Below are 27,569 nucleotides of genomic sequence, written 5' to 3'. Positions count from 1 at the left end.
ATGGATTAAAATGTGTGATGCCAGAATCTTAACTTCGTTACGTTTTTTATGGATGTAAATCACAGCGATTACTTGTTTGGTGACAATTAAACCTAATTTCGCAATGGATTAAAATGTTTGATGCCAGAATCTTAACTTTGTTCTGACTGAGTGGAAGATTTGGTAACATTGCCAGCTTTTTCCTACCATTTTCAATAATAGTTTGCTTTCCCATTAATTAACTAAGGGAAATTTAGAAATAAATGAAGCTGTATGAACATTCAATGAAGTAGTCTGAAACGTTCGTATAATGGTTTGTCTATATTTGGCTGTTGCCATTTGATAATAAGTAATAAAATCGATTTCTATGCCACGTACTTTAGCGCATATCGATTAATATAAACTAATATGTAGAAGGCATATAGGTTAATATAAATAGTATGTAATATCACAATACATTTTCTCCCTCTAAAATCCACTACCAGATAATACCTCCCTTGTGAGATCAAAATTTATTTTAAATAAATCGTTTAATTATTAATTAAGTTCTAATGATATTAAAATACTGTATTACTTGTACTGAATTATATATTGTTTTATTGAAGTACAACAATATATAATTCAGTATTAATACTTGTATAATACTTCAATATATAATGCTTGTATAATACTACTTCAATATATAATACTTCAATATATAATACTTAATATAATATACTTGTATATATATAATACTTAATATAATACTTGTATATATATAATACTTCAGCATATAATACTTGTATTGTTGTACTGAAAATATAACAACAAAAAATTTCAGAACTTCTCTACCTCAAGATATTATTGAAAATCGATTGTAAAATTGAATTTTCACAAAAATAAAATAAATCATGCAAAAAAAAAATAAAAAAAAATCTGGGTTTATTTTGTTCTATTAGAATGGATATCTTTTTATTGGAAGTGAAATTTTAAATCTCTTCAGAAATTTATAACAAGTGTTCTTCAAAAATGACTTTTTTTCCTTTCCTTATCTTAAATACCTTGAAATATTTTCTGATCAAGACTACATTCTTAACATGTGGAACATTCCCACAGGAAAAGAAAGGTTGCGTGTATATGAAGAGAGGTTAAATGCAGTTGGTTTTCCGATTCTTCCGCAGTTATTTTCTTTTTGCAAGAAAAATGAAGTTCTTTGTATTTTGTCTTTGCGTTGCCCTCGCAGCTCAGGGTAAAAAAAAATCTTTTGATTCTATTTTTAGTTATTGTGGTAACGAATAAATATTCATTCCTGTTTTAATCAATTCAGAAACTAACCAGATGTTTAGAATATTATAAAGATCTCAGCTCTACTAATAATAAAGAGTGTTAGCGCTATGCAAGGTAAATAGTTTGCCTCGCAGCTACTACTAGTAAAATTATACTTCGGAAGCTGGGAATGTCCGCCTGCGTTTCATTTATATATATATATTTCTTTTGAAATTTTAAGTAGAGTTTTAATTGATTATATAATAAGCGAGATTTGAACGTGCATCCACTATTACCTGAAATTATTATTGCATAGGAATGATTCTTACCCATAGTTTTGAAATTAAATATTTCATATTTTAAATTATATATTTATAATTGCCATGCTATATTTTTCTGTATTTTTTGACAGTTTTTAAAAATATTTCTTCCATAATTTTCAACAATGCTTACTAAGCTTTTACATTATTTTATCAAACATTTAAACGCATGCTTTGCTTTCATTGTTGAAAACTGAGGATAAAAGATTTATTTACATTATTTATGTAAAGAATAAGAAAGTAAAATTACAGTATTGCGAATATGTGCGATTAGAAGACAGATTACACGGTTTTATTTTAAATGACACTTTTCATGTATACATTAAAAAATGCACGGTTAAAGCTATTAAACTAAAATTATTTTAATATTCTTTATAATTTGATGATTTAAAAAATCATAATAATCGATGCTTAAATGTCATAATTTAATGCTTAAATCATAATTTGATTGATGTTAAAAATAATTTGATGCTTAAAATTATTTGTTGATGGAATTATAATATTAAATTAAAAATATATATGATACTTAATTGAAATTAAACGCAACCCACATAACAAATGAGCCAGTTGATCATCAGAGATCATTAGTATTTAAAAAAAAAACGTTATTATAAACCAATACTAATAAAAAGGCTATGTTTGATTTTTCTTTATCTTCTATTTATCTAAATGTCTATCTTTTTTTATATTTTATTTATCTAAAGATTGCTTATTGAGATAGTTATCACACTGTATTGAAATCTAGCATTTTTTGTTTTTATTTTTGAATCGGCGCTGTTCGTATACATAAGAATTCTTCAACACTCAAATAACGCAAAATAGAATCATTAAGAAAGAACGAGTATTTCATGCATATGGATATAAATTTTGCAAATCAACCTCATAAACTTTCAGATTTCAAACTTGGAGAGTTGTTTAGCTACCAAGGAATAGTGAAAGCAGATTTTCAACAGCGCTTATCACTTCAGTACTGATTTTGAAATCCCTCACAACCGGAATTTTTGCATTACATTCAGAATGCTTCAAGTTTGATATAAATGGAAATATATACCTTTCAGCTTATCTTCTTACAGCTTAGGAAAGCAGTATTTTCGTTTTGTGAAAATACAACTTTAAAAGTAGTTTATGCTGGTGGTTATGCTGGAAGGTAGAATGAATTATTCATCGTCATTTGAGGATTCAAATCCTAAATCTCTGATATACATATATAGTATACATATACAAATATATATGTATTTTACGTAAATAGAGGTTTTTTATTAAATATTTTTTTTCGAAATACAATCAAGTTCATTTGTATTTAGAGTAAAAGGTAGCGCTTAAAGATATGCATTAATAATCATTAAAAAAGTTATATATAAAGTTGTTGTTTCCTTCGATGTTTCGTTTTCAAATCGTAGCATATATAAGAATTAATGAACAATTATTTCAAAATCGCATTTTCTATTTTTATCAACGTGGTTTTGTGGTGGAGAAGCTTGAAGGGGGGGGGGGGGCTCCAGTGTCATCCTTCCCATTGTTTGAATTGCCATATTTGTCTTAAAATAATTCAAATATTGCTTCAAGAAGGTACGTTAATATAACTTAACTAAATTAGATGCTTAGTCATTATATTATTCTTTTCAGAATAATATTAAGATATTTTCAAATTATGTTGTATTAAATCATCAGAAAATAGTACAGTGATTTTTCAGACTTTACTTGAATAAAGAAAGTTTAGCTCTAAGATTCTTTAATTCTCGAATTCTAATTTTATCTTTTGAAAATGGCGTTTTTACTAGAATTTCGACTCATGGGCGAGACAGGGTAGAATTTTTATCTAGAAGCAAGATGGCAAATAAAACTGAAATGATGTTTTCGGAGAAATGTAAAATAAAATATACTAATATTATTTATAATTACATATTCTCCAAAACATGTTTGTAAAATAATTTCAGATGTTGTAAGTTCTGAAAATATGTAACTTTTCTTAAAAAAATATTTTCTATTATAAATTTTTAAATTTATGAAACGTTATTTTTTTCTTCTTTTTTTAATCTTTCAAAGAAAAAAGAACTGAAATTTACTCAGGCTTCACTAGTTTTTTTTTTTTTTTTTTCGTAATTCTAGTCTATAAGACGATATTTTCTCCTTTTCAAGTTAAATTCATTCTTTAAATTTGTTTGATGAGTATTTTCTACTAAAATTATGTTCTAACAAAGGCTACACTTAAAAATATATTAATACACTTTTGTGATAATAAAGAGGTTACTATTGATATCCCTATGTTTTCAATACTTGTTTTGTTCTTGAAAAAGCTTTCGTCATTATAATTATTGATGTTTTTACTATTCCTGTTCCTAGGGCATGAAAATAATTCTGCTCCTATAATTGAAGAGAGTATAGTATAAATTAAACATATCAAAATATTTCATCATTCATTTTCCAAAAGAGGAATTAAATATTTCTGACATAACCTAATGGGATAAATTATTCCCCTATTTAGATTTTTAAATTGGGATTCAAAATCCAATGTGAACCAAATATTCGCTTTGCAGAGGATCCATTACATTCTTCAAAAGATGAATATATTTTGAGTTATAAGAAAGGGATATTAGGAGTTTAATTTACAAATGCTACATTTTACAAAAGGATACTGCTTCCCTTTTAAACGTTGGGCAAACCGATATAAAAGGAACTATCCATTGAACATTGTAATACAAGACTCTCACTTATGTGAATTGAAGTTTTCACGCCATTTTTTAGCTTCGTATGCTACAAAATGGGTAGCATAATAACATCTTATATAATTAATGATTCCATTTCTTACAGAAAGATCCAAGAACACAATGTGTGTTAATCTGCAGTTTTAATTTCTTCAATTGGTTAGAATCTAATACTGTTGCAAAAAATTGAACAAAATAAAAGTGCAATGGAAGAATTCTGATTTTGTTTTCAAAGCTTATGCTACGGTATATCTTTTCTTGTTGCAGTAGTGGACCGTGAACTGAACCGAATCAATAAACAATCAGTCATTGTATTGTCATGCATCATTCGTAACTATGTTACAACACAACAGAGGAGATTTTGCCACATTCTATTGTGACTGTATTTCTACAGCGTGATAAATTATCAGCAGCTACATAAGTGATTGTCAAGACCAACTGTTACAATATATAATGGCATTATTAGCTGAATCAGCCGCCTTTGTTATAACTTATAAAAATGAACAATTTATTTAATAAACTATACTGGACCTTCAATGAGTGAATAAATGCGGCTTTTTGTAGATATTATAAAAATCACATATAGCCCCTGTCCGTATTCTTGACAAAGATTTATTACTGAAATTTAAATACGGTCATAACTTTACAATCTTGTTGAATTACATATATTTCTAAACTCGGATATATATATATATAATATGAATATAAGAAACAATATATCTTCCTAAAGTGTATTTGAAAAAATATCTAGGTTCTTTTCAAAATTCTTTTGTAATTTTGAAATATCTCGAAAACTGTATAATTTTTAATTAAAATCAGTGCATTTGAATAAAGAACAAATAGTATCTTTAGAGATCTTAAATAAGATCTTATAAATCCCGAGATCTTTTTTTTTCTTGTTCAAATTGCAGAATCATGAAAAAAATCAAACACATTCTTTGACTTTTAAATTAAAAATTCTGACAGAATTCAAAATGTTTCTTCTTAAAAATTTAAAAAATGCCTTATTTTTCTTCTTGATTTATCAACAGTTTAAATTAAAACAGAATGAAATAGCTCAAAATTTTTTTAAATATAAAAAATTAAGAATTTTTTTTTTACATTGGAAAAAAAAATTACTTTTTCTATAAAACTTTTTAAAAGTCTATCCCAGTCAGTTCTTAATACAAAACCGTAAAGCATATCATATTAAAGTTGCACCCTATGAAATAATATATACAAAAGCCGAAGATCTTTTCCTAGCAAGGCTTTTTTTCGAATAGTCAAATTAATTTTAAATTAATTAATATTAATATTAATATATATATATATATATATATATATATATATATATATATATATATATATATAGCATAGAAGATCTAACTTTAATATAAGAAACATAAGTCTTGTTGTTTGTGGTAGGATGAAAAGACACTTTTAATTTTTTAATTTTTCTGCAAACCATTCAGTCAATATTTATTTATTCCTCTATGTATTTTTTATTGCTTGTAATAATTCATCTACAACTTAATTTTCGATGTCATGAAAAATGAGTGATTCCTAACTAGAAAATTCAATAGGCAGATATTTCTCTTTAAAAGACAGTTCTGAGATTGGACATATATATATTTTTTTAAAATCCTTGCCTGTCCACAACTGCAACTTCATAAAGCTTTAAATTGAATTAATTATTTATAGCATGAGAAATGTGACTTTTATGTTGAAAGATCTTAATATACATTAAATTTGCTGATACATTTACAAAGACGAAATTTCAATTAACTTTTAAAGCATGAATCAATTGATTCAAATAAAACCACTTTATAATTAACTGGAATTTAAAATAATTGAAACCTACAGTGCATAGTTGAATGATAGCAACAAATTGAAGCAATGGCTGGAGCATGCAATTTTCCGGAAGAGTAGCTTCATATAATTATTAAAAATTCTACTATACATTTCCCAGTAAAATTCTCAAAAATTAGCAGACTAAGCAAATGTTATGACTTCATTAATGGCTCAGTTGGTCTAATATGGATGTCAAAAACTTATTTAAGCACTTACGTGGAATAAAATTACTGGTGTTGAAACCCTCATCTGGTTTCAGCCTGAATGGATTAAAATATCATACAGTCTCTTATGAATTATTCGAGGATGATTTTATTTAAATTACATTCAAACAGATTTTGTGCATTTGTATTTATATATTTTAAATTATAACTGTTCTTAGAAATATATTCTGGGCTTTCTTCTTGGATAAAATGGATTCTTAGATACCCAAACTTTTACTAGTAAGCTAATTATAAAGTGAACACAAATTATTAAAAAAAAAAAACTGTATTAGATTAAACATTTATTATGTTTTTTTTTAATTTATGAAGATGACAAGCTACATAAATACAGATTTTTCTTTCATTTTTAGGATTTTATTAATAGAATATGTAGTAATCATTTGGTTTAATAAGTCCCTTTTTTTACTGCTATTTTAGAAAACTTCTCATTTGATATTCCAAAGTTTTCTTAAATTACCAAATGGCGATGGTAAGTAAACAATGGAAAGATAAATGCCTTCGGGGGTTTTCTCTCTTTTTTTCGATGAAAACCTTTTTTGTACCGCTATTTAGGAACTCTTGAAAGACCATGGGATCTGTATATCTAGGCGTAGGATAAGAAATATTATTTGGAAAAGGCAGAATAAGGAAAATTAATAGTTAAGGAAGAAAAATAATAAAAGTTTTGCAATCATTTAAAAGAAAAAAAAAGCTCTAAGGCCAGACTGATTGACCTACAGCTACCAAATTTGGTACAATGTCTTTTGGAGGATAAAACTGTGCTAAGGTATTTTATGTTTTGAAATCTTAATTAAAATTTGGATCGGATGAATTTTGATGATTTCTACGATAACTTCCAAAAATATTATTCCGCAGGAATACATTTTATACAGTTTCAAAATTTAAAAAAAATGAATGATTTTATTTTAATCGTGGTGAATATTTTTCCTAAATATCAGTAATTAAAAAAAATTTACCTAATTTACATCAATAGATTACTGTGCTGCCGTAAAGTTCAAGCTGTTTTCATTGTTTTATAGGCTATTTAATGGCGCGATTTTCGCCCATTGTTGAAAGCTAAAAGGTGAAGAATTAGTTTTAATAGCTGTCTTACTTACAAGACGAATAAAATAATGAAGTTATAATACTGCGAAATTTAGAAGACAGATCACATTTGCGTTTTTAATAGTATTCCATTAGAGAGGTTTATGTACACTATGAACAGAGCATATGTAAGACAATTGAAGTAATACAATTTTAAAGCCTACCAATTCAACTCGATCATGGAAATGAAATTATATCTAAATGATTTAATTGAAATTATATTTAATGTCATCCTAGTTGAATCAGTTGTTTCCAAAGCCAAACTCTCAGAAATAATAATAATAATAAACCGCTTCTGAAGTCAAACGATTGGTATAGATGATTTATTAGATTTATACCTCATTTTGAGACTACATATGAGGCCTTTTGAAGATAGAAGAGCAGACTTTATAAATGAGATCCATAGTCAGATGACGTCAATGACAATAATTATTCACTTATGAAATTTAAATTTAAAAGCTGAAATTAATTATAAAATTTAACATGTATTTTCTTGAAAATAGGCATGTTTTACGTGTTATTGAACATTTTATTTTCCATTTCACAATAACTCTTTAAAATTCAGCAAAATAAAAGAATTCAACTAATTACATAGATCCGAAGAGTTTCTTTCACTTATGTACTATATATAATAAATTTCATATTTATTCCTCTTAAATAAACTGTTTTCTAAAATAAACGCCCATAAAATTATTTAAAGTGAAGTAGTTTCAAGGAAAAAAAAAAATCTGAATGGTGAGCAAATACTTATATAGGTAGTTAATTAAAAAAAAAAAAAAAACATTTTCTTTTAATATAATTCCATTTTTTTTTGGGGGGGGAAGGGAATACAGCCACTATTTTTAAAAACAATTCAAAACTTAAATGGACTTTTAATGTTCTGTGCCGTATATGTGAGATCCAACTTCTACAGAATTTTGCCTAGAATGCTGTGTAAATAGTGGTAAAGTGAACGCTGAATGATGGATTTTGAATTTTTCAAAATGTTTCTTTTAATAGGATCATGAAAAATAATCTTTTTTTTTTTTATGAAGATACGACCATTTAGAAAATTGGAATTTAGTTATAGGCATTTAGTAATGTTCTGTGTCAAGCGTAATTTTTTACTGGTGTATGGTTTTGACAAATTGAAAAATCTGAGCTTGTCTTTTTGTTATAAAATGTATTGGTCCTTTGAACTGAACGCTTTCATCAAAAAACCCTGAGGGATAATGTGTCTCGTATCCCAGGGGTCATGTGAGGATTTAGGATTTTCCTTTCAAAATCGGATGTTATTAGAGAAAGAGTCATCTTCTATTCTTTAGTTTTAAGATTTATCAAAAATTGTATGCCCATTGATGAGTAAAGATATCTTTAAACTCTTGCAAAATTGATGTTCGAAAACAGAGCCGAATTTCGTATCTGACGGCATAAAAAATTGTTCCCAACAAAAGAATTAGGAGAACTGGAAAACACATTTTTCATCATTCTGATAAATTAAAAAAAAAATTCTGTGAATTATAGATAAATCATAAGTTGTTTGTCTCTATTCTAGTTCCATTAAAATAAATCGACTTGGGATGTGCCCATTAATAATTAAGTATATTTTTAAAACTCTTGTTGAAAAATATCGAATTTATACCAGTTGACATTATCATAATCGGCCAGAAAACGATTTTTCTCATTTTCATAAATAAAAAAGTAAAACAATTAACTGTTTATATATTGCAGACGATTAATATATTTTTTTTATCTAAAATCTAATTACATTGATGAAAAGTGGCAGCAATTGAAGAAACTCTTTTTCTTGCAACTAGTTAAGGTTAAAGACTCAGAAAAGAAACTTTGAATTTTTTTTCATGCATAAAACTTTTCTCATTTCTTCGTTATTTATTCTAGTTAATTCTTGAAACTTTTTCAGCATTTTAGAAGTAAATTCTCTTTTAACTCCTGAAAGTTCAAGTTCCTTTTTTCGATTTTCAAGTCGTAATGATTCATCTAAATGAACTCGCTCGTTAACTTTATCTTTAAACATTAAGTCGTCCCGACCTCAGTCTAAAGAAAACTGTAATCTAAGAACTGTAGCCGAGACTCCTTTTAGGCCTTACTTTCAGGGAGAAAGTAGAAAAAATCTCTGACAGACGTGAATGTTATGAATGAATTTTACTACGTACTTGAAAATATTCAGCTTTTAGCTTTTATATTATGTTAGAGAAGAGATATGTAACAAAAAAGAAAACTGTGAATTTCAATATAAATGGAAAACTTTTGATTACTGAAATTTTTTTGCAATGGTATAGATACCCTTTGTCAAATGACACCTTAAGCTATCTTTTGCTGATATAAAAACACTACTAAAATCTATTAATTTCCATTGATATTTTATTGAAAGAGTTGAAATTCAAAGGATATAATATCGATTTTAGCTAAGAAAATAAACAGCAAAGAAGTCAGGTTGAGATGTGTAAGTAAAAGGATAACAGTAAATTATTTTATTTCCTTTTTTATATTTTAATGCCATGTTATTCTAAAAAAGTTAATGAAAAATACAGGGTGTTTATAAAGTCCCGGACCCATTTTGATGTTTAATAACTCATAAAATAATAAAGATAGATTAAAATTAATAACATAAATGGTTAAATAGACTCAAAAAGTTTCATGACCCTTGTCAATGAACTTCCACGTGTGCCCCCTTCGTCGCACGGAGAATATCAAGTCGATAGTCAATTTCACGCCAGGTAGCGACAAGCATGTCGGCATCCACAGAGCCATTTGCGCATTTTATGGTGATTAACAATGCCAGAAACATGAAAGGATGCTTCATCGGAGAACATTATGCTCTTCAGAAAATCAGCAGCATCTTCTATCCTCCTTAGCATATCTGTTGCTAAGGCCATCCTCCTAGGCCTATCGTTCGGTTCCAAAACTTGAACAATTTGAACTTTGTATGCATGCAGTCTTAATTTTTTCTTAATAACCTTGTACACCGTCGAAATTGGCATATCCAATTCTGTTGCCGCTGATCTCACAGATATTCTAGGATTGTGTAAAAATGTCTCTCTGACACGCTCAACATCAAAATCACTTGTGCAAGGACGTCTGGAACGTTTCTTATCTTCGATACTTCCAATTTCTAGAAAATTCTTTTTCCACCGCAAGATGCTGTTTTTGGATGGAGGATCTTTTTGGTAAATTCTTCTGAAATTTCTCTATGCTTGCACTATCGATTTCATTTCTATGAACCACCATAAAATCTGTGCTTTCTCTTGTGGTGTACGCATTCTCCTTAATATCCACTCGAATAAAACATCACATACAAAAGTACTACATAGAACAAACACATCAAAAGTAAATATAACATTGCAATAGTTGCCAAAAACAAAAGAGAGAAAAATGCAATTAATAAGCAGACAATATTTAGAAAAGTACAGATATTTAGACTGGAAAATGAAATTATCTAAAAATAACCACACGTGCAGACGATATTTACAAAAGTAAAAATATTCAAACCTGAAAAGGAAAATATATGAGTTATTCCATCAATAAATGCCATAAGTTTGTTTATATCTTTATTATTTTACGAGTTATTAAACATCAAAATGGGTCCGGAACTTTATAAACACCCTGTAGATATATCAATACCAATATATATTTTTATTTTTGACTTTATTACTGAATGGTAGTATATGATTACTTACTGGCAATGATGAATATGTCTTTTGTTCTTTTCTGAAGTTTATCTCTTGAAATGGTTATTGTATGATATTTAGTATTTGTGTATTAACCGCATACCATTGAATAAGCGGCACCCACCCACCCCCTCTGAAAAAAGCCACCGTCGATGTCAATCAGCTATAAATCTACAAAAATTATATGTTAGTCATAGATAAAATAACACTACATTCGCCAAAAACATGTCGTTAAGCTTAAAGTTCACCAATTGCACGGGGTTTATGTGCAAGTACTTGCAGCAGCGGATACAGACTAATACTTTATATCGTATTCAAGGAGGATCATGCTCAAGAATATAGTTTTGAGCACAGGAATTTTTTGATGGATTTGAATGTCAACAAAAAGAATAAAATCGACAGGATATAGAGAGTTTAGGACTAAATTGTGCCGTTATACACTGTATGACGACTTTATAATAAACGCCAAAACTACAGTTGATTTTTTTTAGAAGTTCATTTAATTAATTTCACAAAAAATAAAAAAAAAAGTATTACTGTAAATCTCTTCTTAAAGTTCCATAATTTCCATCAACATTAAATTTACCCCAAGCATCGAACAAATAATACTTTATATTTAGTGTGGTCAAAATTATAAAAGCTTTTTGAAAAAAAACCATTTAAGAGTTCAGTGGTTCATACTGGCAGTAATTTTTGCATTGATATCATGAAACAATTTATTATTTTAAAGATAATTTAATTTTGAATGCAATTCATGGAATTATTTCAATTAAAGTTAAAGAATAGTAACTAGAAGGAAGAAGCATACTTTGCTTAAATAGATAAGACATAGTTTATTTTGATTAGGATGTAGCTAATAAATATGAGTGTCTAGATAGCCAATAAGTGTATGCTGTTAGTAGATTTCAGCAATAGTGCTATTTATAATAAATATCAAGCTAGCAACCTTTCTTTTCATTCTTCCATTTTATGAGTTACAAAAACTGAAGGGAATGAAGGAAATGGAGTTACAAAAAATGAAGGAAATGGAACAAGTAGTTGACTAGTTATCCCAGAAACGATGCACAACTCTATTGTATGAACAAGGAATTGATTATAATGAAATTAGAATGAAAGATAGAAATCTAACGAAGGTAATATTTCTAAATTGTTGAAAGAGTATAAAAAACTTGACCACTACCAAACCAAATTGCTAAAGGTACAAAAAGGTACTCAATACCAAGTGATAATAGAGTAATTAAAATACCTTTTCTACGACGTAAAAAAACAACAACAACAACAATGCAAGGAAGCCTACAAAGTGAAAAAGGCAAAGCAATATGAAATGCGAGGATCATTCAACGAAGAATGTGAAATCTTATATAAATACAAGAATTCCGCGAAAAATGCTATTTTTAGATTTAAAACAAGGGAAGACCTCTTCAAGCACCAAGCAAATGTTTACATGTATGCTTGTTCTTGCGTTTCGTATTTTCAGTCGAAAATATCATGCTTATTTTCATTCAAAAATAAAACTACACATAAACTTGGTTTAAAGAAAATTTGACTAGTTAGTGACAATCCAAATATCAATGAATATATCAGAATGCATTTTTTATCCCAATGTTTTTGGATTATTTGTTTTCAAAATCCATCTTTGTATATATTCGATTATGTTTAGCTTTCAACAATCAATTTCTAAATCTGTTATTCGTCCATTACTTTAAAGCTTCTTATCAGTCTTAAATAAAGGCACTACATTTACTCATAAGAGATAAATGACATTGTCTGCAGCTAGAAAAAAAATGAAATTCTTCTATATTTATCCAAGCTTTTAAACCTGAAAGCGTTTACTTTGTGACGACGATAAAAGGCTTTGATCTTTTAGAAATTTTTTACTGAGTTTCGAAGTTTTGATATATATTTGAGTATTCACTTTTTTAGAAGCTAAGAAATGAGACAGCCACTGTAATTTTCCCAGTTAGTACACGCTCTATTGTATGCATCTATATATTTTACAGTTAGTGCTTTAGTTTTTCTAAAATATCATTTCATTGGAAATAAACGCATTTTTGTCTCGTTCCACTTAAGTAGTTTTTTTTTCAGATATTTTTTACCCAGAATATTTTTTTTAACGATAGATTTTTAAACGTACAATTTAGTAGCTGAATAGCCAAATTTTCTTTGTAGACAAGGACTCTGGAGATTTGAAAATGAGGTTTTGAATGATGTTAATATCGCTAAGAGTTTTCTGTTTAAGTGATAAAAAAAGGAATTTAAAAGAATATTCCTTTTTTCTAAAATATCAAAATTCGCATTTTTGATATCGCTTATAAAAGCACAATTGGGAATATTCTACTCATTTAAATGCAGGATGATGAAAATCTTATTTTCTATTTTGGCTGTTAGTCTTTCATTCTTTTCTTGATTCTGTGAAGCTCATAAGATTGCTCAATCTAAATAATCGATAACATTTCTTTAGTTATGCAATATTCTTTTTTCCCTATGAAATAAAGCTGTTGCTAACGAATGAAAATAATTTTTATTCTTTTTATTCTTAAATATGGATACATATATGAAAAGATGAATACATTACATATTCGAAATAGTCATGAAAACGTTTTCGATATAAGAATGCTCTGCTTAATTCGTTTTTCAAATAATGAAATGAATTTTGAGATAATATTCTAGAATTGATTCATTTTGGTAAAAATTTAAGTAAATTTGTGTAATCCAGGCTTATAAGTAGAAAATTTTCTTCGTATTGGCAACATTTATTTTTTGTCTATCTTTGTAGCAGGCTTCGCAGAAGGCCACCAACAAAGTTAGAATCTTATCAATAAAAAGCAGAAGAATGCAGATAAATAATTTTTGAAAATTGGAAATCAGTACTTTTAACTACATGAAAGCAATCCAATTCCATATTCTGCATCATCAAATAGGTTTCCGGAGCTAGAGATACTATTTCGTTGTTAATGATATGCAGAGATGCTATATATGTGTGTGTGTTGAATAACAAAAATAATTTAAAGAATATAATTTATTTATTATGTAAAGAATATAATTTATTTATTATGTAAAGAATATAATTTATTTATTATGTAAAGAATATAATTTATTTATTATGTAAAGAATATAATTCATTATTCTTTAAAATTTCATTTCATAATAAAGTGATTCAATTTTGCTTAAAGACCAGAAATTTGCATTTTATTATAATAGAAGCGAGAATCTTAATTGAATAAAAAGAAAAAAAATTACAGAGAAATGGAACGACTTAAAAATTACATTAAAATAAAACACATTTTAAACCGATGTCTTCATGTCCTATTTTGCTTAACAATATTGCATACAGCGCCATTTCAGCGGTGGTGATGAGTTTTTGAACATTTTTTTGGGCGGAAAAGAAATTCACATGACCTTTTTTAAATTATTATCAAGTTTGATTGCATTTTGTCCAGTAGTTTTCCTTTTATGATCATTTCAAAGTTTAACTTTATTTATGTAATCACTGCGGTATATTCTTTTCATTACTCCCTTTACTAGAGCCTTCGGTACCTATATACCCTACCCTATGTATGTATATATATATATATATATATATATATATATATATATATATATATATATATATATATATATATATATATATATATATATATATATATATATATATATATATTAGAGGAAATAATTTTGAGGTAGGCAGTAAGCATTATGTGTTGCCTGACCGAATTTTATTTTTATTTTCATGAAATTCTAGTTGCATCGGAAGTCTCTTATAGCCCTTCTAGAGATTTGTATATAAAATGGTTATATATATTCATATGTACTGAATACATATTCATCTGCTCGATTTATCGCTCTTTTATCTCTCTCCCTATCTATCTATTTATAAATATTTATACAGATGTCCACGTTCAGCGTATATTATTCATAAAAAAATCATTACTACAGTACTCACATCGTGACTAGCCAAACTTGAACAATCTCATCTGCGTCATAGATGAATTTTGAATGACGCCTAGCAACATCAAAACATACAGTGATATGGAAATTCTGTCGAGTTTATCTATATTTTTGAAGTGAATTAGAATGAATATTTTCTAGGAAGTACATCTTATTAGCTACTATGCTGGAAAATAAAAGAAGATGCTTTCTTGACTGATATATTTATGATTTAAACAACAATGGAAGACATTTATAATAAAATTATATGCGATGTACATATATATAAGTATTAATGATCATTCCTTCTAATTAAATGGAGGATGAGTAGCTATCGAACTTAGTACAATGAATAAAATTTAACTCTACCAGTACGGGAAGTTCGGAAAAGTCCGTTCAACGAAGCTACAGAGCCAGATTTGTTGCTTGGATATCACTGCCAATTCCTCATCCTTTCATTAAGTGTGATTGAATGCCGTGGTGCGTAGTTTGTTCATTAGAGACGCTCGCCCAAATGAATTAGAAATATGAGGAAGTTTTCCAAGAACACTCAAAGGATTTGCAAACACACGATTGCTCGATAGCTCTCAATTAATCAGACTTATTTTGTACAACAGTCCTTAAAAACATTGCATTCTGAGGGATTAGGGAGAATTTTTCTTTTCATTAAAATACAAACTAGCACTCTCCAGTGTACTGAGGTACTTAAATTAAAATTATCTTAGGACTGAGAGGGTTAAACAAAATTGTGACTGAAATATCCTTCAGAATTTTCATATTCCTTATTTAATTATTAGGTACATTTGTATTATGCTTTATTTTAATTAATGCCTTTACAGAAATTCATTAAACATTTGTTACTTTTAACTTTTCCAATAAACGATTACTACTTTTCAAAAAAGATACTCATTTTACAATATTATTTTATTGCATATTGTAGAATGATATAGTTATTACATTTTTTTGCATTATAATTTTTGCTATTTTTCAGCCACTCTCGGCGAAGAATGCACATATACAATGGAAAAAATGTGCTCATTGGTACCTAATGCAACATATACTGAGGTAATTTTTTACATTGTTATATGTCAGAAAAATAACTTCTTTGTACATAAGTAATAAATTTTATTTTATTTTATAAATTATTTTTTTATGATAATTATCAGATGATATGTGATGTTTTTATGTTTGAATTTTATTATATAAATTAATTTATTCTTGATATTTCTTGAAGTGACTTTCAAGCAAATATTTTAAATTTCTATTTAACAAATATATAAAAAAAAATCTTACAAGATATAAAATTTCTTTAAATATAGTATTAATAGAGTGCTAATTATCGTGTAATTTGAAGAAAATATATAATTAACACGACTTAAATTCATGGATATTTATTTATATTTTTATGCTGATTAATTTCATTTCTCACGTTAATTTATTTTTCGACAAACATAAAATTTCAACAGATTATTCATTTAATTAAACTGCATAAACTGATTTCAACTCACAATGTGTTAACATATCTCCAAGGATAAGTGCAAATAAGTAAGCATAAGAAGCATATATTCTTTCGTAAAAAGATTTAAAATGAAAACGAAATGAAATCAAAGTTAAATGAAACCGAAATTTTGCTAAAATAAACTTTCAACGGCAAAGTATTTTTCAAAAACAATTTATTTCATTAAAATATTTATGAAAAGTCTATTAAAATTCCTTTATAATTGAGTTAATTTGATTAATAAAAACTGTTATCAAGCTTTAATATAATAATAATAATAATAAATTTTAAAACATAAATAATTTAATATAATAATAACCGATAGTAAAAATTCTATTTTTATTCTTTTTGCCTATATAACTTAATATTTTTACTAATTTGGTTTAATATAATAAAAATTAATGAAAAATATAAAATTTGAAATATTTGCTTTAAATTTTTGAGTATCTACCAAAAATTTTTAAAATTTAGAATAATGAAAAATGTTTAGAAAAAATTATATCTTTGGTTTTATTTTCTATAGTCTTCTTTTTTTATATAAATTTTCAGACAATCTTAAAAACATTGTGTTTAATTAATCAATTTATAACGAAAGTCAGGCGTTATTTTTGCATGAGAAAACAAAAATATTAAAAAAAAAGAATGTTATTGATGAATGTTATAAAATAAATAAACTATAGAATTTAGATATTCAGTTTTAAAACTAAAATTAATTGGAATGTCTAGACAATATTTTCTTGAAAAACGATTAATTATTATTTCTTCTCTTTTATTTATTTGTCTTGCTATTTTTTGAAATTTTTCTCTGTAAAACAAAATATATATATATATATTATGTTTCATTTACATATTTTATCATGGTTTATCTTACACTTTATATATATAGCTTATCACAGTTTTGTTCACAAAATAAAGCACTCATGTAATTTCTAAAATTACGTTTTTGGGATTTGTTGCAAAAATTATTTGCCTTGGTTTAGTTGGAATTTTAAAGGGAATAAGATAAAGGTCTGCAGTTGAGAATCGTTAAATGAATTTCCAGCATAAAAGTATAAATATAAAAATAAACTTTTATTTAAAATAAAAGGGAATTACAAATAAAAATCATTATTTTATGGCTAATTCAAAAGTAAATATTATATACATGTAACAATCTTATTTTTCTAAGATCTTTGTCAAATGTATATATTATCAAATCAAAATATTTCTAATATTTTTAATCAAAAAATAGTTTTATTTCCTTGTTATTTTACATCAAACGGACGTTACATAAAGTTTGATTTAATACATCATTTTACATGTTCTTCAAGCTTTAAATCATGTGCAATTTTGTACTTTGCTTAAAAGGAAAGAAATAAGTTTCTAAAGCATTAAAGAATTCGGTTAAAACTTTCTTCATTTCTAGCGTTCCTTAGTAGATCATATCTTATCTGACAAATATCACCCCAAACAATCCAAATCAAACTCCCCTACCCTCAAATTCAGCCTATTTTGTTCCGCGGAATGGTTATTATGGGTTCCTGTGGCGCCAGAGAAGAACTTGTCGAGTGCAGAGACTTGCACAGAAGTTTGACTTATATTCGATCTGAGAAGATCGATAGCGCTTCGCGTTCCCCTCGCTGTTTTCCACATAATAGTGTTCAAGATTTGCTTTCACCATTTGTTAGTACATCAAACCGCTCAAACAAATATCGATGTTTCTTACATAAAATATTGCATTCTTTGGATATCTCATCCATCGTGAATCTTTTATATCAAAACGCTATTATGAAGAAAAATGTAATAAATTGGGCTTAAATCATCTGCTGACAATGAATAGACTAAAAATGCTGCAAACTGAGCAAACAAACTGTGATACGAAATTAAACAGTGAATAATAATGAATTTAATTTGATCATGAGGGTATTTTAAAAAGTTTCTTAATTTATAATGTAATTATTCTTTAATATTATTTGTTTTTATACTAAATATTAATATTTAATAATTGAATGTTTAATAATTGAATTGATTTGCTTTCACCATTTGTTAGTACATCAAACCGCTCAAACAAATATCGATGTTTCTTACATAAAGTATTGCATTCTTTGGATATCTCATCCATCGTGAATCTTTCATATCAAAACGCTATTATGAAGAAAAATGTAATAAATTAGGCTTAAATCATGTGCTCACACTGGATAAACTAAAAATGCTGCAAACGGAGTAAACAAACTGTGATACGAAATTAAACAGTGAATAATAATGAATTTAAATTGATTATGAGGGCATTTTAAAAAGTTTCTTAGTTTATATAGTAATTATTCTTTAATATTATTTGCTTTTATACTAAATATTAATATTTAATAACTGAATGTTTAGATAAAATTTTAGAAAAAGATTCTATCTCATGGTGATTGCTATTAATTTTCTTGTTGATTAGGACTTTTGATTCTTTTCTTATTTTATTGGTCTATGAAAGTTCGGAGTAATTAGCATGAATTGGAGTGAATGGTCTGGGAAAGTTTGGAGTAAATAGATTAAATTGGGGTGATTGGTACGTGAAAGTTTGGAATAATTAGCAGTAATTGGGGTAATTAGTCTGTGAAAGTTTGATGTAATTAGCATAAATTAAGGTGATTGGTCTGTGAAAGTTTTGAGTAATTAGCATGAATTGGGGAAAATGGTCTGTGAAACTTTAGGGTAATTAGAATTAATTGGTGTAATTAATTCCATTTATTAATGATAGCATATCCCGAATTTGATTCTCAAGAGCAAACCTTTCAGCACTTCTTTGGTTCCGACTTATATACACAAATATACTTATACTCATTTTCTCCATTACTTAAAATTTCATGCATCAACGAAATTTTCTTTTGGGGGAACCATTATGCATTAATTTTTGTTTAAAGATTTAATAAAGGTTTTTGAGAAGAACATAAAATCTTTCCAATTTTCAGGGATTTTTTTTAAGTCCTTTTAATCGAAAAATTAAAATGAAGGAATTAAAATAGTTTCTTCAAAAGAACTCAGTTAGAGGGTAATTATTTGCTATTATTAAAATCTTATAATATTTCTTGCTTATCTTGTCATTTCTAAAAATAGTTTGTCTTCGATAATCGGATAAAATGTCAATAGCATTTTTCTTGTTTTTTCGGAGCTACTAATATAGAACCATTATTCTGGCGTGTATGATGTTCCTTCAATAGTTCATAGTGTTTCTGTGGAAAAATTAAATTTTTAATTCGCTGAATTTAATTTACTAATAAGAAGAAATTTTTTAAAAAATATTCAAGAACATAGATTTGCTGTAAAAATGATTTTTTTTTGAAAATTTTCCTTTTATGGCATTTCAAAGATCGGCCAAAATTTAAAAAAATATTACTTAAGTTCTAATTTAGGCACTAAAATTACAGTTTTTCTGTCTGAAATAGGTTATAAGTCATATTGCATTAATTTCTTTAGAAGTCAAATTTTTTTTGTTTTACTTTATATTAATATTTCAAATTAATTTCATGTAATATTAAAATAATCAATATTTTTTTATAACAGAGAAAGGAATGTATTAATTGGAAAGAAAAAAAACCGAATTCAAAGGAATGAATTAAATACATCTATAGATTATTAAAATAAAATTTTATAAATTATTTATTAAATAAAATAAAAAAGAATTTGCCTGAGGTAAAATATAATTAGCACTGCTAAATCTTTCATAATAGCAAAATAAAATAAATAAATAAATCTTGTGATCGGAAATTTTCTATTTCATTGTTTGTTTTTTCAAAATACCGAGATAAATTTTATTTAAATAAAAATCCTAAATATCGAATAGATATTTAGAAAAGTTAATCATCCTTTCAAACAGTTGTGAAAGACATATGAATAAAAATTTTTACCCTAATGTTTATAGATATGATGGATATTAAAATGCGTTATCTTTCCCAGTTAAGGAATGTAATCTGCATGTGACAAGCAATTGTTTTCAGATTGTTTCTGGTAAATTTCTCCGCACATGTTGGGAAAAGTGCATCCCTTAATGCTTCCTTATTTTACCTCAACACATTCATAGCCTTGACATATAAACAGAATAGCGATTATTCTTTACAGATGAAGATGAAATAATTTAAGATAAGAATTATTTGTTCAGTTGTTTGTAAGTGTTTTGTTCCTGTTTGTAACTGTTTTTTTCTTTCAGTGATGCCTTGCTTTGAATCTATGCAATAGGTTGTTTAGAACAATTTTAATTGTTTTAAAAAATTCAGACAATGAGAGGTCGTTGATTTAACTCCTTAACTGATTTGGTTTTTTCGTAATTTAATTACATGACACCTTACATCTAGAAAATGTGCTCTTATAAATTCAGTTAAGAATTCATAGAATATTTGAAGTACTTGCGATTATTTTTTTTATTGAATTGCAATGTAACTAAATTATTTATTATCGACTAAAAGTTTGAAAAGCGGTAATTCAGATTTCCAGATTAAGGTGTTAAACATTTGAATCATAATCCCAGTTCAAGAAAGAATTCTATAAAACCAAATTAGTATTAGCAACAATTGATATTCTATAAATGCAAGAACGATTAGTAATTACGGTAAAATTAAAACGCTACAAGAATGATTAAAATGAATGGTTTTATAAAAATTAATAAAGCATTTTTGGTTTACTTTTTTATTAAAAAAAATCTGGAATGCAAACAGATGCATTAACAATAGTTATCTTAACTTTTGCTCTCAATAGAAGTTTTATTATACCTTACTTCATAAGCGATTTTTATTTTTTTAAAAGAAATATTCAGTGAAACTTTAGTTTTAGAATAAATAGAAACCCATTTTTTAAAGAGCTAACTCTCAGAATTTTACCATGAGCATAGAATTAATGAATCTAAAATTTTATACAAAACATAAATTAAGGGCATATATCAAGATTGCAGAAACTGAAATTTTCCAATCTTGATACATAGTAAATCTCACTGTTAAAATATTTATTTGAAAAATTATTGTTTTTGATATGAGAAAATGTTTTTTTGATGTTATTCTGTAAACAGAGAAGGCTCTAGTAAAGGGAGTAATGAAAAGAATATACCGCAGTGATTACATAAATAAAATATTTTTTTCATTTTTTTTTAAATACAGAATATAATTTTCCCAACCGCAGAACAATTTCTATGCCCTCGAAAGGAAAAAAAATCATTTTTATACAATTCAATTCATTTTAATTGAATTCTTTTTCTTTACTTTTTTAAGGTTAGGTTTGATTGATTTTAAAGATTTTTGTCATTAGAGTCGCTCTTGGCTAAATTGTGTCAAGCATATGGTTAAAAGCTAAAAATCAATGGCAAAAATTGTTTAAAAGCCAACATCAGGTGCTAAAACAAATAATAAAGCAAGATAAATTTGGCTGAAATGTTCAAAATGCAAGAAAAGAAGGGACATATTAAATATAAGTGAATAAATAAATGGGTTTTAAAAAGTTGAAAATTTTGGATGATGCATTTCACTCATCAAGCCCCTCAATCTTAGGAAGAGTTAAGTAAGTTCTGCCCATAAGGATTAAAAGTAGGAATTTACTTTTTTAAGGATAGAATTTTATGTATATTATTTCACATTATTCAACTGGAAAATGAGGAAAATAACTTTTTTAATCTTTAGATTGAACATTATTTATCAAATGTTTTTTTCAATGTAATTTCATTGAGCAATTTTGACCTTTAAATCTATTTACACTCTTACGCGATTGAATTCCAACGTTTATATAACATTTATATATTTATATATATTATAACTACATTATTATAACATTTATATGTTTAAAATATTTATATAATTTATCTAATAATATGTGCAATTTGTTTATAATTTGAGTTAGATTACTATAAATATGAAATAGTTGGCATTTATATAAATAATATACTGGATTGTTCCAAATGCCTATAATGGAAAAATTGTAATTTAATATATAATTATCATCTTTAGAGCGAGAATCCACCTAAATATAATTTCATTAATTCATAAACTTCTAGTTGCATTTAACCTTTATATTTATGATGTAGGTAAAGAATATAATATATTACTTAAATATAATTTTTATATAGAGCATCTGAATTAGAAAAATAAATACACATCATCCCTACTTGGGAAATATTTTATTAAATATGCTATGATAATAAGTCATTCCAGGTCTTTTAAAATAAAAATTTGTTATTGAATTTCAGGCCCATAATTGGATTTAACATAGACATGTTATTCATAAATTTCAAATTATACAGCAACTAGGAAATTTATCACAATGAACAATAGTCGAAAGCGAATACTCTTATAAGTGAACAAAATGAGATACAATGAGCTAAAATAGCGCCGTTTGTACAATGATATAATTCATAATCGAGTAAAACTGTAGTTCTATTTTATAAAAAGGAGCAATTGATACACAAGATATTTGTTTTTTTAGACCAATAATTTAACCCTTTAGTTAAGAAAATTTAATCGAAATAAAAAAGGCATATATTGCAATTCAATGTTTTTCATGTTTTTATTTCCTGCAGAGGGGATGCTGGTATTACTGCAGAATTAAGGCTGAATTTGAAGTGTTCCAAGGAACAAGACTAGACGGTGAAGCTTGTACATCTATTGTTGGAGGTGGTGATGGAGTAAGTTCCTTTTGACATTAAAATCTTTATCAAGATTGTTATAAATTTAAATTTTAGAAAATAAATAAAATATAATCATATAATGTGACCATGATTTTAATGAAAAAAAGGGCTATAAAAATAAAGAATGGATGGTAATTATGTATCAAAAGTGTTATTAAAATCTATTGGGTATATGGTGAAGTCAAATAGGTTTAGTAATCGGAACGACGCTTTATTCTATGCAAACACATAATAGCAAAATGCAAACGAAATGTGCACAAAAACAGCATCTACTGTAAATAACAGCACGCAAACATGCAAATCGCAGTCAGTAACTGCAACAGCACAAAGCGCTCATAATTCACTGAAAATGAACACGCCAAAGAAAGACTTCGCTCAGCCACTAACTTCAGCTCTATATTTCTGATTTTTATAGTTACACAGGACGAAGAATTTTACAAAAATATATATTATCTTGGTTCCTAATAGAGATAATGGTAAGATTCCAGAAGCTTCGAAAACCATAGTTTTCGTAACTTAAGTCGCCAAATTCATTGTTACCTTTGTCTTCAAGGGCGAGGATTAAATGACTCCATTCAGCAATTATTAAAATACCTGTAAAACTCTCATCTTTATTGTGAAATTAACAATGTGAGAAGCAATATCACATATTCGTAAGAATATTCTTTTACATAATTTCAGAGCAAAAGTATTATTATCTGATTTTAAAGATACCCTTTATTATAATATACTCTCTTAACTAGCAATAATAGGATTTTATGATGTTAGAGAAGACATCTTCCGATAAATTTTTCTAGCCTGTTCAGATCATCTGATGTTATTTGTTTAAAATAAAGTACTATAAAAATCCCATTGGCAAAACGTTTTGACCCTAATTAAAAATTATTAATAAAAAGCGTAAGGTTTATTTGAATTTAAGAACATTTACTTAATTTATATATCTGAAAAACCTTTCTAAAAATTTAAGAAATATCTAATTTATTATAATGTGAAACGTATATATTTATTAGTGTAATTTCTTATGTGGGACGATTTGATAATTATTTCTAAAAATATTCTCGCCGAAGTTCCAAAATTTCACTATTTATGTACTGAAACATTATAACATCATATGTTGTCATGGATAAATGTCAATTAAGAATCATTGAAGTTTAGTAATGTTGTCAAATAATGTTGACATAGACCAACATTATTTGACAAAACTTCTGAAATAATGCAATGATTAGTCTGATTCTTACCCATAACTTACTTGTTGTCATCATTATTTTATCAATTCAAGTTCGAATTGTTTAATATTAAAAAAGAATATTCTTTGAATCTAGATACTCATAAAAAATACTATACTGTGAATCAAAATAATCATAAAAAATAATATACTGCGGATCAAGATACTCATCAAGAAAGAATATACTAAGAATAAAATGGTCTACACCCTCTCAAGTATACACATCCTTTTTACTAACCCATCACATTTTATATTATCTCCTAGATCTAAAACAAGGATTTGTTTTCACATCTTCAGCAGCTCATTATTTTGATATTTTTTGGTTAATTGGATGCTGGTTAAGAGAAATTATATTTATTAAAATTCAAATCAATTCAATTTATTGGCTAAGTTAATTTAAGCATTTTTATGCATATTGGATTAATATTTTCAGTTTTCAATAAGTTTTTTTTCCAAATCTACTATGACATAGTGGAGTACAAAATCGGTATCTCTTATCCCTTCTAATGCCAGAAGATATGTTATTTTTGTTAATCCTTTTATGTTAGTTGCAATTTTATTTTAATCTCAATTATTTAGTAACTAAATGATTAAATCATATGCACTAGGTTGTAAAATAATTTCCAGAAAATGAGCGCTATTATAATCTCCCTATAGTTTAAATCAAGAAACCTAATTTAATTAAAATATATATAAAAATGACATTATTTTAAATATAGTATACCAGTTTCCTTTATCGAATTAATTTTTATGGATTTACTTCTGAAATTATATTAAGGGAGATATAATCTTTTGTGAAATAAAATAAAAATTTTGTAATTAAATAATCATAAAATATAATATTGTAATAAAATGGAAATATCATTAATTATACATATGTATTGTTACCGGAATTATAATTTTGATTCACAATAGTACAATGATTTTAAGGATAAAAATAATACATGATATATAATTTAAATAACGTCATCAATGGCATAGTGGCGAGGAAGGATGTAAATAAGGATCAAATATCCCTGGCGCCACTTTTGTAGGTCGCAAAGAAGTCAAAACAGTAGCGCATTTGTCTCAATTTTTAAAGCCCCATTAAGACTAGAGAGAGAGCTGTCATCTAAGAATCAGACTGAATGTAGAGAGATAAATTATTTTTCCATAGGCCAATAGTCTAGACGTGTAATTTTTGAAAGCAATTTATAAAGCCAAATCTTGGATTTTCGCCAATAGATACATTTACTATCAAAACCTCTTAGAGCAACGCTTTTCTAATCAATACGATATTTATCAGATATATTACAAATAAGAAACATAGTATACTCGAATAAGATCTGATGAAGTATCTAAGATTAAATTAAATTTGTATCAAAGAGTTAAAAATGCTAAAAAGAAAACAAAAGATATATTATGTTAATATTTATACAGCAGTAAATTTCAGCTTTATTATGAAAAATATTCTGATCGGAGAGGGGGGGGGGCTTAAAATTTAAAAATGATAGGAAATCATAATCATACTGCTTTTACTGATATCAGTTCTAGAATTTTTGAAACCTTACGAATTTTGATAACTTAACGTTCACTATTAAAATTGTTGTATTTTCGTTCGATTTTAAAAAAATCAGTGAGGGCTGTGGTATCGTCCTTGTTGTCTGACCAGGATTCAAAATTATAAGATCCTTTACGAGATATCCCTATTGTTGCTTTGAAGAAGGTTGTAGATGTAAATAAATTCAGCTCAAGAAAGCCTGCTTAATCGCGAATGATTCTAACATTGATACAAATTTAAAAAGAAAAGACTTAGGAGTAAACATCTATGAACGGCGCAGCACTTTCTTAACTGATATTGTGAAGCAAACTCTTTATATACTACGGCGCAGCATGTAGAGAGTATTTCTTTTTTACCCCCCCCCCCTTCCGGACATTCAATTTCCTCATTATTACCTATAGCTGTATTCTTGACTTGAAATAAATATTGATCTGAAATATAAAAAAAGAAATCCAGCACATTTAGTTATTTTACAATATTTTTTGAAATGAAATAATCATCTATGAACCAAAAATAATTTTGTTTAATAAAAAGAATTAAAATCGATGCAGCCAATTTTTTCTGTATTAGAATTGCAATTTTGTACTTTTAGTAAACGAATAAAAATTACTTGAAAATCCTCAGTTATTTTAGAATTCTAGCTCATTTGTTGCAATAAAAATATGATACTTTGTTTATAATAGAAATGAAAACAAATTATTACAATACAATAAGTAAATAAATTTTTGAAAATATATTAAATATTAAATTTAAAAAGAACATTTAAATGGATATTCATATTAGTAACATAAATATTTAAAACTGTAAGTGAATACCATTTCGAAGAATGATTAATTTTTCGTTAAAATTATATAGATGCAATAATCTTTCATTTTATATAGTACTTACTATAGCCTATAACTCTTATAAAAATTAAGAAAGGAAAGGCGTTATAGTTGAAATTCAAACAGACATTTTTAAAAAGCCAAAACAATTTTTTGAAAGATTTCTTCAATTTTTTAACTGTGTTTGTTTTTTTTGTCTCGAATTGAGAAATTTTTGATTGTCAATTAATTTTAATGCTGCTGTGATCTTTCATACAAAATGTCTGCCATTCATTTCTAAAAATGTAAAACTTGCAAGAATAATTTTTCATTGCGTTTAGATTTTGCATACTAAATAAGAGTCGGATCAACAAAAGTGGAAAAAAAGCGGTTTTGAATAAAAGCAAATTTAAATCAGCAGGGAATTGTTGCCTTATGAATAATAATTTCATAATATAAAAAGAAATAAAAATTTCATGATAAACAATGACATTGTTTTTATTATTTATTCTTCAAAAAGATAATACAAATTTGTATTAAAAATTGTTTTAATATAACTTTTTGAAACTATACGTTTTTCTTGTAAATTTGAGAAGAAATATTTTGTTTTCTTTTTCTTGCAGGTTTGTAGGAATGGACTTTGTTGGCCTTCACAATAAGAAAGCGACTTATTTTTCATTTTTCTTGTAAAAATTATTCTGAAACCTTTCAATATTAAAGTTTATTTTTGATTTTACTTTGTTTGTTTCATTTTATTTTACTTGTGCCATGAAATCAGGTACTAAAATCCGACAGTATCAGTAGATTTGATTATTAATGTTTCGTTGAAATAAATACGAAAGCTTCTAATTCTTAAAAGTTTAAAATGGTTGACCCAAATTAGCTTTTGAACTT

At 26.6% G+C, this 27,569-nt stretch overlaps 1 protein-coding gene across 1 annotated transcript; it reads left to right on the top strand.

Moving 5' to 3' along the window:
• Positions 1-1,081: 1,081 nt before the first annotated feature.
• On the top strand, positions 1,082-27,411 carry LOC129979756 (uncharacterized). Its single transcript, XM_056090741.1, has 4 exons — positions 1,082-1,207; positions 15,973-16,046; positions 23,000-23,104; positions 27,299-27,411. The coding sequence occupies exons 1-4, from the start codon at positions 1,111-1,113 to the stop codon at positions 27,332-27,334; spliced, it is 312 nt and encodes a 103-aa protein (XP_055946716.1). The 5' UTR covers positions 1,082-1,110; the 3' UTR covers positions 27,335-27,411.
• Positions 27,412-27,569: the final 158 nt, after the last annotated feature.

Source organism: Argiope bruennichi, chromosome 1, assembly GCF_947563725.1.
Source record: "Argiope bruennichi chromosome 1, qqArgBrue1.1, whole genome shotgun sequence".
NCBI lineage: Eukaryota > Metazoa > Arthropoda > Arachnida > Araneae > Araneidae > Argiope > Argiope bruennichi.
This window is presented reverse-complemented; position numbering and strand designations above follow the sequence as displayed.